General features: G+C 42.5%; 1 protein-coding gene and 1 pseudogene across 1 annotated transcript; both read right to left on the reverse strand.

The window, feature by feature from the left end:
• Positions 1-2,676: 2,676 nt before the first annotated feature.
• LOC112911260 (olfactory receptor 9S13-like) lies at positions 2,677-3,260 on the reverse strand (annotated as a pseudogene).
• Positions 3,261-12,808: 9,548 nt separating this feature from the next.
• LOC112911261 (olfactory receptor 9S13-like) lies at positions 12,809-13,759 on the reverse strand. The gene has a single exon (XM_025987718.2). It carries the CDS (start codon positions 13,757-13,759, stop codon positions 12,809-12,811), a length of 951 nt encoding a protein of 316 aa, XP_025843503.2.
• Positions 13,760-13,959: the final 200 nt, after the last annotated feature.

Raw genomic sequence — 13,959 nt, forward strand, 5'->3', positions numbered from 1 at the left:
TGAATGGTCACCATGGTTTCATAATGAGCTCCAGCCTGTCCATTCCCTGCCTTGTGTCCCACACAGAGCTCCCTGTGTGGAGTCATCAATCCCTCCCTCAGGTCATGTTGCTCCCTAACGGAAATGAGTGACAGATTCCCTACCAGCTAAGGGATCCTGGAGAGGAGGCCCAAAATGTTCTTGGTGGGAAACCTTGGCTCCATGAGGGGACATCATGCTTGGGGATTCTCTGATTCTCTCCTTCTGCTTCAATGTCTGTCTACCCCCATTCACCATGTGGGCGTGGCCAGCTGTCCTGTCTCCCCATGGGCTCTCCATCACCTATCTGATGTGACTGTTTCCTCTTTGTGCCATCAGCAACCCCTCTCACTGCCTGTGTCCCATCAAATTGCAGGTGTTTGCTGTCATGACTGCCTTCCTGCAGAGCCATGAGCTCTGGGGTCTGGGGCTGGACTTGGTCTACAATATTTCTGCATTCCCCACCCCATAGCCATGTCCCTTAGAAGGGTGTGCTCAGTACTCTGGTGAGCTACTGATTTGAGCCTGAGAAATGCACTTCAGGTCACGAGGGAGCCTGGTGTTGTGATCATCTGATTATAATAAAAACCTGTCCCTTTAGATGGAATTACCCTTAGGCCCAAGACAGTGCTGGCCAGGACAGGAGTGGGGTCACCCCTTCAGCTGCTGAGGCAAGCCCTGAGTGCTTATTGCCTACCATGGCTCTGATGCCTCCCTTACACACACGGTGTCCTTCATACCTTGGGGCCCTGAGAGATGGCTGTCTTGACTCTTACCTCTTCCAGGTGAGGGTCATGACTGTCCAAGATCACACAGCCAGCACCTGCTCTCTCAGGGTCTCCCAAGCTCCTGGCCCACATCTGTGCAGATGATGATGAGATCTAAATGAGGACCCTCCCCTTCCTCATTCATCTCTGGCTCCCATGCAATGAAGAGTGGGGAGGTGACAGGGGAGGACACTCAGGGATCCAGGGAGAGTCTGGAGGGTACCCGAAGTTCAGGCTTCAGGAGGCTCCTAGATCTTGATAGACTCATGGGAGGGAAGGGTCTCAGCTCACCTCAGTTTCCACGTCTTGTTGCATCAGCCAGGCAGCAGAGCAAGGACCTGCACATTGTGGTCACTGCTCTGGGAATGTCTCTCCTCCTGCAAGGCTGGGATTTGGAGCCTTAAATGGCCAATTAGGTGAACTTGTTTATGTTCTGGCCTCTGGAGTGCTCTGGGACTCCTGGTTCTCCTGGGTTCTCCTGTCACTAAGCTTTGTCTGACCTGCCCTCCCCCCTACACGTCCAGGCACCAAAAACCTAAAGTCTCTCTGGGCCCCAGGGGGTGAGCAGGAGAGGAGCATAAACTCTAATAGCCTCGCTGTGGCCCTGAGTTGACTGTCCTCCCAGGGGTGGCAGGTGTGAACTCCTGAGCCCAAAGCCATTTCATCAACCCTTTCCCCATCACCTTCCTTATACCATTATCTGCAAGCTGAAATGATCTGTCAGGAAAAATAATCCTCTCTGGGATCATCTCTGTTGGTCTCCCTGCAGCTCCTCAGCAGAGCCTGAATGAGAAGTAGAAGAAGACCACCCTGAATAAATTTATGTTCCTGCAGAGGGGTCAGGAAGAGGTTGCTTTTCTAAATCATGGAACCAAAATATGTTTGAGAAATTCAAGCACTTAGAATGTGTTGGCATGCAGTGAGGATGCCCCTCTGTTTACCTCAATCACTGTCCCAGCCCTGTGGGAGTTCTGGGGTTTCCATCATATCACTTGTTGGGGAGATGTTGGCCTGAGGGCACTTGTGTCTTTTACTTAATTGTTTTTTCTTTTCTTAAAGTGTATTTTATTATTCACGAGAGACACAGAGATAGAGGCAGAGATAGAGACAGAGGGAGAAGCAAGCTCCTCCAGGACCCCCCACATGGGCTTCTATCCCTGGACACCAGGGATAGAGCTTGATGCTCAACCACTGAGCCACCCAGGTGTCCCAATTTGTTTTTGTCTTTTACATAAATATGATCACACCCAACATTGGGTTGGCATTTTTAATCTTTTTACTGTATACTGTAGAATTGTCACATCTGTAAGTAGTGACATTCTCGTTCTGTGTCTTCAGTGTTCTGTTGTGAAGGGGATTAGGACTTCCTCATTTCACGATGTGAATGCCTATTTAGGAATGCACATTTTTTTAAACATGATTCATTAGCCAACTATTACTATATCTTGTTTCAGATGTGATGTTCAGTAATTCATCTGTTGTGTATAACCACCCCTGCTCATCACATCACATGCATATTTTAATGACCATCTCCCATGTATCCCATACCCCAACGACCTTCTGTCCAGTAACCCTCAGGTCGTTTCCTAAATGAAAACTCACTTTTAAAATTGTACTCTGAAAAGGTCACTTATCTTAAGATGTACAATTTTAATAAATTCATAAGGCACAATATATTATTGTTGATTGTAGGTACAGCATACCTCTAAAGCTTATTTCTCTTGCATGAATGGAATTCCTTCCTGTTAATTAATAATTTAAACACCCGAGTCCTGGCAAACACCATCCCCTCCATCTAGCCTGCAGAACTCTCAGACTCCCTTCACCACATCCTTCACATGGCTCTGTGTTTCTGACCCAGCCTCCACACAGCCTCCTTCACATCATTGTTTCACAGACTGTAGATGAGGGGATTGAGCATTGGGATGACCAGCGTGTAGAGGACAGAGACCACCTGCGCCATGGACTCAATTGCTCCTGGCTGGGCATATATGACAAAGATGGTCCCAAAAAATAGGGTCACTGCAGTCATGTGGGAGCCACAGGTGGAGAAGACCTTGCATCTCCCAGCACCTGAGCCCATCCTGAGGATGGTCACTATTATGTAACCATAGGAGATGAGGACCACAAATGTCATACCCACAATGATGAGCCCACAGATGCCAAACAAGAGAAGTTCATTGATGGCCGTGTTGCCACAGGCGATCTGGAGCAGGGGGGCACATCACAGAAGAAGTGGTTGATGCAGTTGGAGCTGCAGAATGGGAGGTGGAATGTGAAGCTGGTCTGTACAACAGAGTTGGAGCAGCCTCAACAGTAGGCGCCCAGCATCAGGTGAGTGTAGGCAGACTGGCACATGGTGCTGGGGTAGCGCAAGGGGCTACATATGGCCATGAAGCGGTCGTAGAACATAACACCCAGGAGGAAGAATTCAGTGGTGGCCAAAGGGATAAAAAGAAAAACTGGGTGGCACATTCTGCAACGGTGATGACCTTGGTTGAGGAGAAGTAGTTGGCCAGTGCATTGGGGCAATTACAGATGAGTAGCACAAGTCCACGAAGGAGAGATTCTTGAGGAAGATGTACATTGGGAAGTGTAGGCAGGCATCCAGGCTGCTAAAGATGATCATGAGGAAGTTGCCCTGTATAGGCACCATGTACAGGGCCAAGAGCCCAGTGAAGAGCATGGCTTGAGTCTCCAAACCTCCCCTAAATTCCTCTAGTACAAAATCTTGAAAGTGGATCATGGAGAGGTTTCTTTACTGTGGGATGGATTGAGCCTCAGTACTCACCAGGAAATTACTCCTCCAGTATAGGCAGTTTGAGTGGGTCAAGCTAAACATCCTGTTGAAGACTATTTTGAAAAGATAAATACTGAAAAAAATCTGATTGAAGGTATAAGAGAGTAACTGGATTGCAGAAGATTTACTAAACAAAATTAAATATAAAAAACAGGCATAAGGATTTCATTATGGGAATTTCTTTTTCCCTTGAGATGTTAGCCAATTTTTAAGGCTAGAATCTTAGAGGCTAGGTGGCTGACCAGTGAGGTTTTGCCTGTCTTACAGAGCTAATGCTAACTCTGCTTGTTCATAGCGTCCAACCATGATACATCATAGGAGTGAGATAAATCAGGAGTAGATATGCAGCCAAACTTCTAACCATTTCATTCAAGCAAGCGTATTACGACGTGATCTGAGTGCCAGTGCCCCTCACACCTTGCAAGACTAAATATATCTCAAGAGGAAGGCACATTATCCTGGACTGCAGTTGTTATCTATAAAAGTTTTGTGTAAATAATGTCAGACAGAATTTTATGATTGAGGATTTTCTGCAAATCGAATTAAAATATCATAAACAATAGAAAACACAAATAGCTTTCAGTTTTTGGAGTTAACACACATCAACTTTATTTTTAAATTTTATTATTTTTTAAAATATTTTTTAAAATATTTAATTTATTTATTCATGAGAGATACAAACGAGAGGCAGAGACATAGGCAGAGGGAGAAGCAGGCTCCATGCAGGGAGCCTGCCATGGGACTCCATCCAAGGTCTCCAGGATCACGCACTGGGCTGAAGGTGGCATCAAACCACTGAGCCACCAGGGCTGCCCCCACAAATAAACTTTAAATGGAAGTTATTATGTATGGAGGATAAAGATGAGAGTAAGAACGTAGCAGAAATGTAAAGCAATCAAGAGAATAATATCTAACTTTTTACAAGTATAGTGGCTACATTAGGAACTCAATGAAAGAAGTTTATAGATTAGATACAGCTAGAAAGAAAGTTTGTGAACTGGAATACAGAGCAGTAGAAAATATTCAGAATCAAGTTTTGAGAATCAAAAGGATAGAAAAATAAGAAATGAGGGTAAGGGACAAAAGATGTAGGGACACCCCTGCTATGAGTTCCTGAAGAAGGTTTAAAGAGATAAAAAGGCTGAATCAGTGCTTGAAGAGAGAATGGCTACTTATTATCTCAAGCCAATGAAAGAAATTATTCTAAAGATTCATTAACCCTACCAAATCAAAGCAGGATTTATACAAAGAACACCACACTTGAACATATGACAGTAAAAATATTTAGAACCAAGAGAAAAAGACAAATATAAAAACAGCCTGACAGAGAACGTGTAGTCACTTCAAGGGTGGATAAGTGGCACAGTCAGGTAGGCCTCTGACTCCTGGTTTTGACTCAGGTTGTGACCTCAGAGTTGTGAGATTGGGCTCCATTTTAGGCCCACATTTAGCTCACAGTCTGCTTGAAAGACTGTCACTCTGCCACTGCCCTTTCTCCCCTAAAATAAATAAATCAATCTTAAAAAGAAGACATACTCACTTCAAAGTATCAACTTTAGAAGTAAGATTGACAATTGGCTTATCAGACTAAAAATAATGGAAGCCAGATTAAAAGGAAATATATTTTCCTTTCTTCAAAGAAAATAATTACCAACTAGAATTCTTCCAAAAGGTCTTTCAGAACGCAAAAGGAATGTAGAAATAATAGTTTAAGACTTCAATGCTCCACTTTCCGTAATGAATTGTACAACAAAACTAAGTATCAGTAAGGAAATAACAGATGTGAACAGCATTATAAACCAAATAGTTAACAAGCATATGTGGAACACACTGTGTTCATCAATAGCAGAATACATTAGTCTCCAGTGCACATGGAACATTATTCAGTATTGACCATATGTTATTTCACAAAGCAAGTCTCAATAAATGTTAGAAGATTGAAAGTATAAGAAGTATGTTCTCCAAACAAAATGGAATGAAATCACAAAGCAACAGCATAAGGCCATTGGGAAAACTTACAGACACGTGGAAGCTCAACAACACAGTTTTAAGTCACCAGTGGGTCAAAGAAGAAATTGCAATGGAAATTACAAAGTATTATGAGATTAATGAAGATGGGAAGACTATACCCCAAGACTTAGGAGATGCAACGAAAGAAGGACTCAGAAATTTATAGCTATAAACACCAATATTTTATTTTATTTTATTTTATTTATTTATTTATTTATTTTTTTAATTTATGATAGTCACACAGAGAGAGAGAGAGGCAGAGACACAGGCAGAGGGAGAAGCAGGCTCCATGCACCGGGAGCCCGACGTGGGATTCGATCCCGGGTCTCCAGGATCGCGCCCTGGGCCAAAGGCAGGCGCCAAACCACTGCGCCACCCAGGGATCCCAACACCAATATTTTAAAAAAATGTGTATTCCATAATTAACTTTCTATCTTAGGAAAGAGAGTAGAAAGGAATAAAAAACTAAGTTCAAAGAAAATAGAATGAATGGAATAATGAAGATTAGAAAAGAGATAAATGAATTAGAGGAGAGTAGAATAAGACACTACAATCAAAGACACTAAAAGCTAGTTCTCTGAAAATTTTGACCAACTAGACAAACTTTGGCTAGGTTGACCGAGAAAGTCAGAAAACTTAAATTTCTAAAATCAGAAAGGAAAGCAGACACATGCCTTTGGTCTTCAGAAATAAAAATTATCATAAGAATATATTGGAACAATCGTATTCCAACAGTGAGCTAACCTAGAGGAAATGAATCAATTCCTGGAAACATTGTAACATAACTGACTCAAGGAGAAATAGAAAATCTGAGCAGACATACAACAAACAGATGGAGTCAATAGTCAAAACGCTTTTCTAACAAAGAGAAGTTCAGGACCAGAGGGTTTCATTGGTGACTTTTACCAGGGAATACAAGGATTAACACATGCACAACTCAAAGTCTAAAATGTATATAGGAGCACTGGGTGTTTTTCTGTATGTTGGTAAATTGAACACCAATAAAAATTAATTTAAAAAAAATACAAGTAAAAAAAAGTTAAATGTAAAAAAAATAAAAAATAAAAAAAATCCATTTATATGGGCAAAAAAATAAAATAAAATGTAGATAGGAGAAACCACTTCCTAATACATTTCATAAGGCCTTCATAAGGCCTACATTTCACACTAAATGGGGTTAAAGATATTGCAAGAAAATGAAGCTAAAGATCGATATGTCTTATGAATATAGATACAAAAATCCGTATCAATGGCTGAGTAATATTCCATTGTATACATCTTGTGTCTTGGGAGGTTTTTGATGACTGCTTCAATTTCCTCCCTGGTTATTGGCCTGTTCAGGTTTTCTATTTCTTCCTGCTCCAGTTTTGGTAGTTTGTGGCTTTCGGGGAAACGAACTAGGGGTGGTGGAGGGGGAGGAGGGCGGGTGTTGGAGGGAAATGGGTGACGGGCACTGAGGTGGACACTTGACGGGATGAGCACTGGGTGGTTTTTTGTATGTTGGTAAATTGAACACCAATAAAAATTAATTAAAAAAAAAATCCGTATCAAAATTGAAGCAAGCCAAATCCAGCAGAACTTCACAGGGGTTATACGGTATAAACAAGTGAGAGTATCCCAGGGTAGCAATACTGGATCAATATAGAAAAATCAGGAATCCCTGGGTGGCTCAGCATCTCACCACCTGCATTCTGCCTTGGGAATCCTGGAGTCCCAGGATCGAGTCCCATGTCGGGCTCCCTGCATGGATCCTGCTTCTCCCTCTGCCTGTGATCTGCCTCTCTCTCTCTCTCTCTCTCTGTGTGTGTGTGTCTTTCTTAAATAAATAAATAAATAAATAAATAAATAAATAAATAAATATTTTAAAAATATAGCAAAATCATTCAATTTAGTATACCATAGAAATGGAAGTTAGGGGAAAATAATCCACAAAATATTCTCCTTAGATACAGAAAAAATGCTGAAAGAAATTAAAGAAGACCTACATAAATGTAAAGATACCCCATGATCAAGGACTGGAAGAACTTCTAAGGTCAAGATGTAGTAATCTCTACATTTACCTACAGATTCAATGTAATCCTATGGAAATTCCAGCTACCTTTTTTTTTTTTTTTTTTTTTTTTTTGCAGAAATCAACCCTAAATAGCCAAAACAATATTTAATTTTTTGTATTTTTTTATTGGAGTTCAATTTGCCAACATGTACCATAACACCCAGTGCTCATCCTGTCAAGTGCCCCCCTCAATGCCCGTCACCCAGTCACCCCAACTGCCCCCACCCACCTCCCCTTCCACTACCCTTTGTTCGTTTCCCATGGTTAGGAGTCTCTCATGTTCATCTCCCTCACTGATATTTCCCACTCATTTTCTCTCCTTTCCCCTTTATTTCCTTTCACTATTTTTTAAATTCCCCAAATGAATGAGACCATATAATGGCCAAAACAACATTTGTAAGAACAAAGTAGGAGGGCTAACACTTCCTGGTTTCAAAACTGTCTTTGAATCAGAGCACTGTTGTGCATGCACAAGGAGAGACATAGACCAAAGGAATGGAATCAAGAAAACATAATAAACTCACACACTTGGGATTTTCACGAGGGGGCCCAAAGGCCCCATCCAAAGGTGATAAAAGAGTCCTTTTTCAAATATTGATGGGAAAACTGAATATCCACATGGAAAAGAATGCATCAAGAGCTTTACCTCAACAATCAATGTGATTCATCATATCAGCAAGAGAAAAACCAAGAACCATATGATCCTCTCATTAGATGCAGAGAAAGCATTTGACAAAATACAGCATCCATTCCTGATCAAAACTCGTCAGAGTGTAGGGATAGAGGGAACATGCCTCGACATCCTAAAAGCCACCTACGAGAAGCCCACAGCAAATATCATTCTCAATGGGAAGCACTGGGAGCCTTTCCCTTAAGATCAGGAACAAGACAAAGATGTCCACTCTCACCACTGCTATTCAACATAGTACTAGAAGTCGTAGCCTCAGCAATCAGAGAACAAAGAGAAATAAAAGGCATTCAAATTGGCAAAGAAGAAGTCAAACTCTCCCTCTTGATTAACACTTTGAAGTGGTAACATTGTCACTTTTGTGTCAATGAGAATTGTTCCTCAGTTTAAAATGTTATGCTGAGTGAAATAAGTCAGTCGGAGAAGGACAAACAGTGTATGTTCTCATTCATTTGGGGAATATGAATAATAGTGAAAGGGAATATAAAGGAAGGGAGAAGAAATGTTGGGAAATATCAGGAAGGGAGACAGAACATAAAGACTCCTAACTCGGGGAAACGAACTAGGGGTGGTGGAGGGGGAGGAGGGCGGGTGTTGGAGGGGAATGGGTGACGGGCACTGAGGTGGACACTTGACGGGATGAGCACTGGGTGTTTTTCTGTATGTTGGTAAATTGAACACCAATAAAAATTAATTTAAAAAAAAATAAAAAATAATAAAATGTTAAAACTAAAAAATAATAATGGTGAAATAAGAACACTCACTAGCATTTTCACTGATAGAATTTACTTGAAGCACATCGATTATGCTAAAAAAATCCCCTGAGTTCATTATACCCAAAATAAAAACCCCCTCATTGGTTACCTTTGGAAGCTGATGCTGAGGGAATTCAAGCAGTGACCCTCAGAGTGAGGAAATATTTGTCTCGAGCAAATTTGCTTTACAGAATATTGCTACTAATAAATGAAGACTGAAATACAGAATTTGAATATTATCATCTTATAAACCCCTAATGAAATAATGTGTTTAGGTAAGATTACTGATATCCACTAATATTAAAAAAAGAAGAGATGCAGCCAGGTGGACCTATCAGTGGAAATAGAAACAACTCTTATGAAATATTCTTGCCACATATCAATCATGAATTAGACTGAGATTCTAGGACCTACCAAGTACTGGAAATATAAGTAGAAAAGGACCTACCGAGTACTTGGATATAAGGTGGTTTGCAGGGTAAAGAACCTGTTTGTACAATAAATAAAGTGCAGTAATAATTTTGACATGAAAATAGAGGGACAGGCAGCCAATGAATTAGAGATTCAAGAGTCATCAAGACAACACAGCATAAGGATGTTCTTGAATCCTGTTCCAAAATAAATGATAAAGGAAAAATGACTCCATCAGAAAAATGAAAAAAGTAAATGGAAATTTAATCATATTAAGAAGCAATTATTTATTGTTTTATGAAAATAGTAACATCAGAGTTGTCTTTCTTTAGAGTCCTCACCGTTTAGAGGGATTAGATATGATTGGCTCTAGGATGATAATATTGAAGTTGGTTGGTGCCATAGGTAATCCATTCCTGCTCTAGTTTCATGTTGGTGTGTTTGAGAACAGCCATAATAAAGAGAGGCAAGCATATAAAAATAAGTAAAATAAAACCAAGTGGAGAGAATTTGTCCTCACACAGGAGAAAAGCAGACGTGATCGTTAGGTAGCAGGAAACTGACATGAAGCCTAAATACGTCTGTATTAGGTGAAGGACTAAATTGTTTTGAACAATATAAATGGAGTAAGTTTCCATGAAAAGATGTGCCAGTAGGCAGGTTGAAGAAACAAAACTTAACCATACGCTACATAAGAGATAAAAAAGCAAACATAAGAGATAAAAAAGCAAACAAAGTGTTGAAAACAAAGTGATGGAAACATACACAGCAAACTAACATTCCACCAAACAACCACATGACACCACAGTTGCGATACGAACCCCAAAGCCGACTTCACGATGGAAGCACAGCTGAGAAGAGGACACTTCACAGTGACCAGAAACATTTGGTTCCCCCGAGACGGGCAACCGTGTTAAATGTGTGAGCACCTGCCAGAAGAGCCTCAGGATGTACAAAGCAAAACTGGGCACTTTCAGGAGAAAAGTACAAATCCACAACTATGTGAGAGATTTTAACCCCTTCCCTTGGAACTGATAGAACAATCACACAAGGTGCCAACCTGGATACGGAACGTTTAGGCAGTAACATAGTGACCATAACCTAAAGGACAAGGCATCCAATAGCAGGATGTATATCTTTGTTTTCCTTTTTAAATATGTTTTTGATTAAAGTCCAGTATAGTTAATAGAGTATAATATCAGTTTCAGGTATAAATATAGTGATTCAGCACTTCCATAACAACACCTGGTGCTCATCACGACAGGTGCGCTCCTTCATCCCCATCACCTCGTTCTCCCGTTCCCCCCCCCCCCACCTACCCTCTCTTACCCTCAGTGTGCTCTCGATAGGTAGTTCAGTCTGTTTTCTGGTTTGCCTCTCTCCTTTCTTCCCCTATGTTCATTTGTTTTGTTTCTGAAATTCCACGTGTGAATGAGATCATGATAATTGTCTTTCTCTGACTTTATTTAGCATAATACCCTCTGTATTCATCCATGTTGTTGTAAATGGCAAGACTTCATGGGTTCTTATGGCTGGCCAGGGCAGAGGTGGGGTTACCCCATCAGCCCCTGAGACAAGCCCTGAGTGCTTACTGTCTACCATAGCTCTGATGCCTCCCTTACACACATGGTGTCCTTCATACCCTGAGACCCCGAGGGATGGCTGCCTTGACCCTTAACTCTTCCAGGTGAGGGTCATGACTGCTCAGTATCACACAGCCAGCACTTGCTCTCCCAGGGTCTCCTGAACTCCTGATCCACATCCGTGCTACTGAGGTTGGCCCGAGTACTCTCACCCCTCCTCCTTCAGCTCTGGATACATATGCAATAAAGAGATTGTGAGGAGAGAGTAAAGGGGGCCCTCAAGGCCCCTGGGAGATTCAGACTGGGTGCCCACATTTGAGCTTCAGGAAGCTCCTAGATCATCATGATGATTGCAGGGGACAGAATGTTCTCAGATCCCCTCAGCTTCTACATGTTGTTGCATCATCCAGGCAGCAGAGCAACGACCTGCACCTTGTGGTCACTGTGCGGGGAAGGTCTCTCCACCTGCATGACTGGGACTTGGAGCCTTGAATGGTGAATTAGGTGAGCTTGTTTGTGTTCTGGCCTCTGCAGAGCACTGGGATTCCCAGTTCTCCTGGGTTCCCCTGTCAGCAAGCTTTGTCTGACACCCCTTCCCCTACATGGCCAGGCTCCAAAGCCCAGAAATCTCTTGGGCCCCCAGGTGTCAGGAGAAGAGCATAGACTAAGAGCTGACGCTGTCCCTGAGTGGACTATTGTCCCTGGGGCAGCAGGTACGAACTCCTGAGCCGAAAGCCATTTCATCAACCCTTCCCTCCAACACCTAGGTATACCATTCTTATGTGAGCTCAAAAGATCTGTCTGGAAAGACAATCCTCTCTGGGTTCTTCTCTGCTTGCTGCTGGTCTCTGTGCAGCTGACGCTAATCCATGCTGGGAGAAGACCACTCTGAATACATTTCTGTTCCTGAGGGAGGATTAGTTGGAAGTTGTTTTTAAAAACTATGAAACTGAAATGTGCCTTAAAAATTCAAGCACATAGAAAGTGTTTGGCCTGCTGTGAGGATGCCCCTCTGTTTACACCAATCACTGTCCCAACTCTGGAGACTTGGGGTTTCTACTTCTGCACCGATGGGGAGGAGGAGTCCTGAGGGTGCATTGTCTTTCATTTAACTTGTGTTTCCTTTATAGATATATGACCACACCCACATCAGGTCTGAATTTTTAATCTTTTATCAAATACTGTGTAATCCTCACCTTCTACAACAGTGACATTCTGTTTCAGTGTCTCAGTGTTCCATTGTGTGCGGGACCAAGACTATCTCATTTCAATCTGTGAATGGCTGTTTAGGATTGTACATTTGTAAAATTAATTTGGTAAGCCAACATACACCATAGCAGTAATTTCAGATGTAGTTTTCAATAAATCATCAGTTGTGTGTAACACTAGGTGCTCATCACGTCATAAGCCCAACGTGTTGCCCATTATCCAGTTACCCACACCCTCCCCTCCAGAAACCCTCAGTTTGTTTCCTATATAGAAGAGTCATTTTTAAAAATTTTATTCTGAAAAGGGCACTGAACCTGAGATGTACTGCTTCATATTTTTAAGGGCACAGTATATCATTATTGATTGTAGGTACATGTACAGCTCATTGCTAAAGTGTTTCCTCTTGTTGACAGAAGTTTATATCTGCTAAATAATAACTCCTCCACCCCACCTGGGGCAACCTCCATATACTACATCAAGTATGCAGGACACAATGACTCCCTACAGCACATCATCACATGGTCATGTGTTTCTGGCCCAGCCTCCTCACAGCCTCCTTCACATCCTTGTTTCGCAGACTGTAGATGAGGGGATTGAGCATTGGGATGACCAGCGTGTAGAAGACAGAGACCACCTTGCCTTGCTCCATGGACTCAATTGCTCCTGGCTGGGCATACATGACAAAGAGAGTCCCAAAAAAGAGAGTCACTACAGTCATGTGGGAGCCACAAGTGGAGAAGATCTTGCGTCTCCCAGCTCCTGAGCGCATCCTCAGGATGGTCGCTATGATGTAGCCATAGGAGATGAGGATCACAAAAGCCAAACCCACAATCATGAACCCACAGATGCCAAACATGAGAAGTTCATTGATGGCCGTGTTGCCACAGGCGATCTGGAGCAGAGGGGGCACATCACAGAAGAAGTGGTTGATGCGGTTGGAGCTGCAGAATGGGAGGTGGAATGTGAAGCTGGTCTGCACAACAGAGTTGAAGCAGCCTCCACAGTAGGCGCCCAGCACCAGGCGAGTGCAGGCAGACTGGCACATGGTGATGGGGTAGCGCAAGGGGTTACAGATGGCCATGAAGCGGTCATAGGCCATGACACCCAGGAGGAAGCTTTCTGTTGTGGCCAGCAAGGAGAAAAAGAAAAACTGGGTGGCACATCCTGCAAAGGTGATGACCTTGGATGAGGAGAAGAAGTTGGCTAGTGCATTGGGGGCAATGACAGATGAGTAGCACAAGTCCACAAAGGAGAGGTTCTTGAGGAAGAAATACATTGGGGAGTGCAGGCGGGCATCCAGGGTGATAACAATGATCATGAGGATGTTGCCCAGGACAGTCACCATGTACAGGGCCAGGAACACAGCAAAGAGCAGGGCCTGGGTGTCCAGGCCACCTCCAAATCCTTCCAGGACAAAATCTTGAAAGTAGGCCATGGAGAGGTTTCCATTCCTGTGAGGTGGCATGAGCCTCAGTCCTCTCCACGGGAATTACACCTCCAGTATTAGCAGATTAAGTAGGTCAAGCTAAACCTCTGCCGAAGATAATTTAGAAAAGATAACAAAACCAAAATCTGAAGGTAAAAGGGAGTTAATGGGTTAGTGATGAATTTCTAAACAAAGTTCAAGTTAAACACATAGGCCCTAGGATTTCATTACTGAGAGCT

The sequence above is a fragment of the Vulpes vulpes genome, chromosome 9 (genome assembly GCF_048418805.1).
Source record: "Vulpes vulpes isolate BD-2025 chromosome 9, VulVul3, whole genome shotgun sequence".
Lineage (NCBI taxonomy): Eukaryota > Metazoa > Chordata > Mammalia > Carnivora > Canidae > Vulpes > Vulpes vulpes.

What these genes read in the sequence shown, in the direction of transcription:
- LOC112911261 (XM_025987718.2), bottom strand. Translation starts at nt 13,759, where the DNA reads ATGCCACCTCACAGGAATGGAAACCTCTCCATGGCCTACTTTCAAGAT.